At 58.4% G+C, this 1,613-nt stretch overlaps 1 protein-coding gene across 1 annotated transcript in view; it reads right to left on the bottom strand.

Moving 5' to 3' along the window:
• The window catches only part of LOC104168032 (cathepsin S-like), a gene marked incomplete at its 5' end in the record, with an annotated part of 2,222 nt that extends 786 nt beyond the window's left edge, over positions 1–1,436 (bottom strand). Inside the window, 5 exon segments of the mRNA XM_009708470.1 lie at positions 301–403; positions 623–788; positions 987–1,102; positions 1,105–1,210; positions 1,287–1,436. Coding sequence (XP_009706772.1) covers positions 301–403; positions 623–788; positions 987–1,102; positions 1,105–1,210; positions 1,287–1,436 — 641 coding nt within the window.
• Between the last annotated feature and the right edge of the window lie 177 nt (positions 1,437–1,613).

Consider the following 1,613-nt stretch of genomic DNA (forward strand, 5'->3'; position numbering starts at 1 on the left):
CAGCCGCGCTGCAAGGACCCCTGAGGCTGTGCCTCCAAACTGGCCGAAGAAGGGGGTTCGCTGGCGTACCCCCAAATCGAACCAGCTCGGTTTCTCTCTCCGAGAAGCCCCAGCCCTTCGCCCTGACTCAGCACCCAGGAACGTTGGAAACCCTGGAGTCTCCCGCAAGAGCAGAAATCCCATTTTTCGAGCCAGCACCGAGGAGTCAGGCAGGAGCGTTTTGGGCGACGTACGTCGATTTGGGTTTATACGGAGCGGAGGTTGAAAGGAAAAGCTGCTCAGCAGCTGGGTTTGCCGTACCTGTTTTTCACGAGCCAGTAGTCCTCCCCATCCGAAGAGCCGTAGCCGATGACGAGCGCGGCGTGATTCACCACCTGGGAGCAGCTCGGGTCACGGTAGATACCTGGAAGGCATTTGGGAACAGCCTCTGGACAACCTCCCCTAAGTCACTGCCCAAACGGGAATTAAACTCACTCTTTGGAAGGTGTCCCCAACGCCTGTTGCCAAGAATGAGGGCAACACAGGGTAAATGCAAGTCAAAGCCGGAATAATTTATATTTAAGGAGGTTGGGTCACGGGAAGGAAAGCGCCGCCCTTTCTCGTGATTCCCTGGAAGACCCACCAGCCTTGTACAAGAAGAAGGTGGGCTGACTGGCATCGATGCTGATGGACATGGGCCCCACGTTGGCGACGGCATCCCTCAGTGCGGCTTCATCGCCGTGCGGCAGCAAAACGTACCTGGAACACGTGGCCGCTCGCGTGGCCGGGTTGTAGCGGCACACGCCGTCCTGGAAAACGAAGGTAAGGGGAAAACGCGTCAGATCCTGCTCTGATCTGCGTTACGTGAGTTAGAACCGATGCTCGCGGCATTAAAGACAAACAACTCCATGGTTTTCCAAGGCGGATTTCCTCTGGAAGCAACAAGACTATCAATTCCTCCGTTTTAAGCTGAGCCAACCTAAGCGCTGCCCAGGTCCGATGCCTACCTGCGCCGTGTAGGGGTAGGAGGCATCCGAGTCAATCCCTTGGTTGTCGATGATGTACTGGAAAGCTTTGGTTTTCCATCCGCCACCGCAGCCTTCGTTCCCGTAGCTCCTGGTGAGTCAACGAGGTTCTGGGCGCTCAGGGACACCAGCTTCCCCGTCTTCAGCTTCACCTGGCCTTCGAGGGCTCCCACGGCGCTGAACGCCCAGCACGACCCACAAGCGCCCTGCGAGAGCCCCAGAGATGCTCAGACGTTGCCCCACGGGGCCAAGACGTGGCGAGGCGCAGGGAGAGCTTCTCACCTGGTTCTTCACCTCCGTGACACATCCTTTCTCCCTCCAATCCACCGTGTCCGGGACTTTGCTGCCAGGCCGCGGTCGGTACGTGGAGGTCCGGTTTGGCCAAGGAGCAACGTTCAGCCCGGTTAACAGAGCCGCCACTTCTTGGCTGGGCTGGTGGAGCACAGAGGCGTTCGTAACGTGTTGAGGTTTACTTTGCACGACAGGAGAACGGATCCGTCCCACCCCACCAAAAGGACCAGGTTTGTCCTTGCAGCCTCCAGGGACTGATGCGTGTGGTTGTGGCATCACCAACACGGCGCGTTCCACCCCCCTCGACCAAACCGATGG

The sequence above is a fragment of the Cariama cristata genome, unplaced genomic scaffold, assembly GCF_000690535.1.
Source record: "Cariama cristata isolate BGI_N322 unplaced genomic scaffold, ASM69053v1 scaffold23719, whole genome shotgun sequence".
Classification (NCBI taxonomy): Eukaryota; Metazoa; Chordata; class Aves; order Cariamiformes; family Cariamidae; genus Cariama; species Cariama cristata.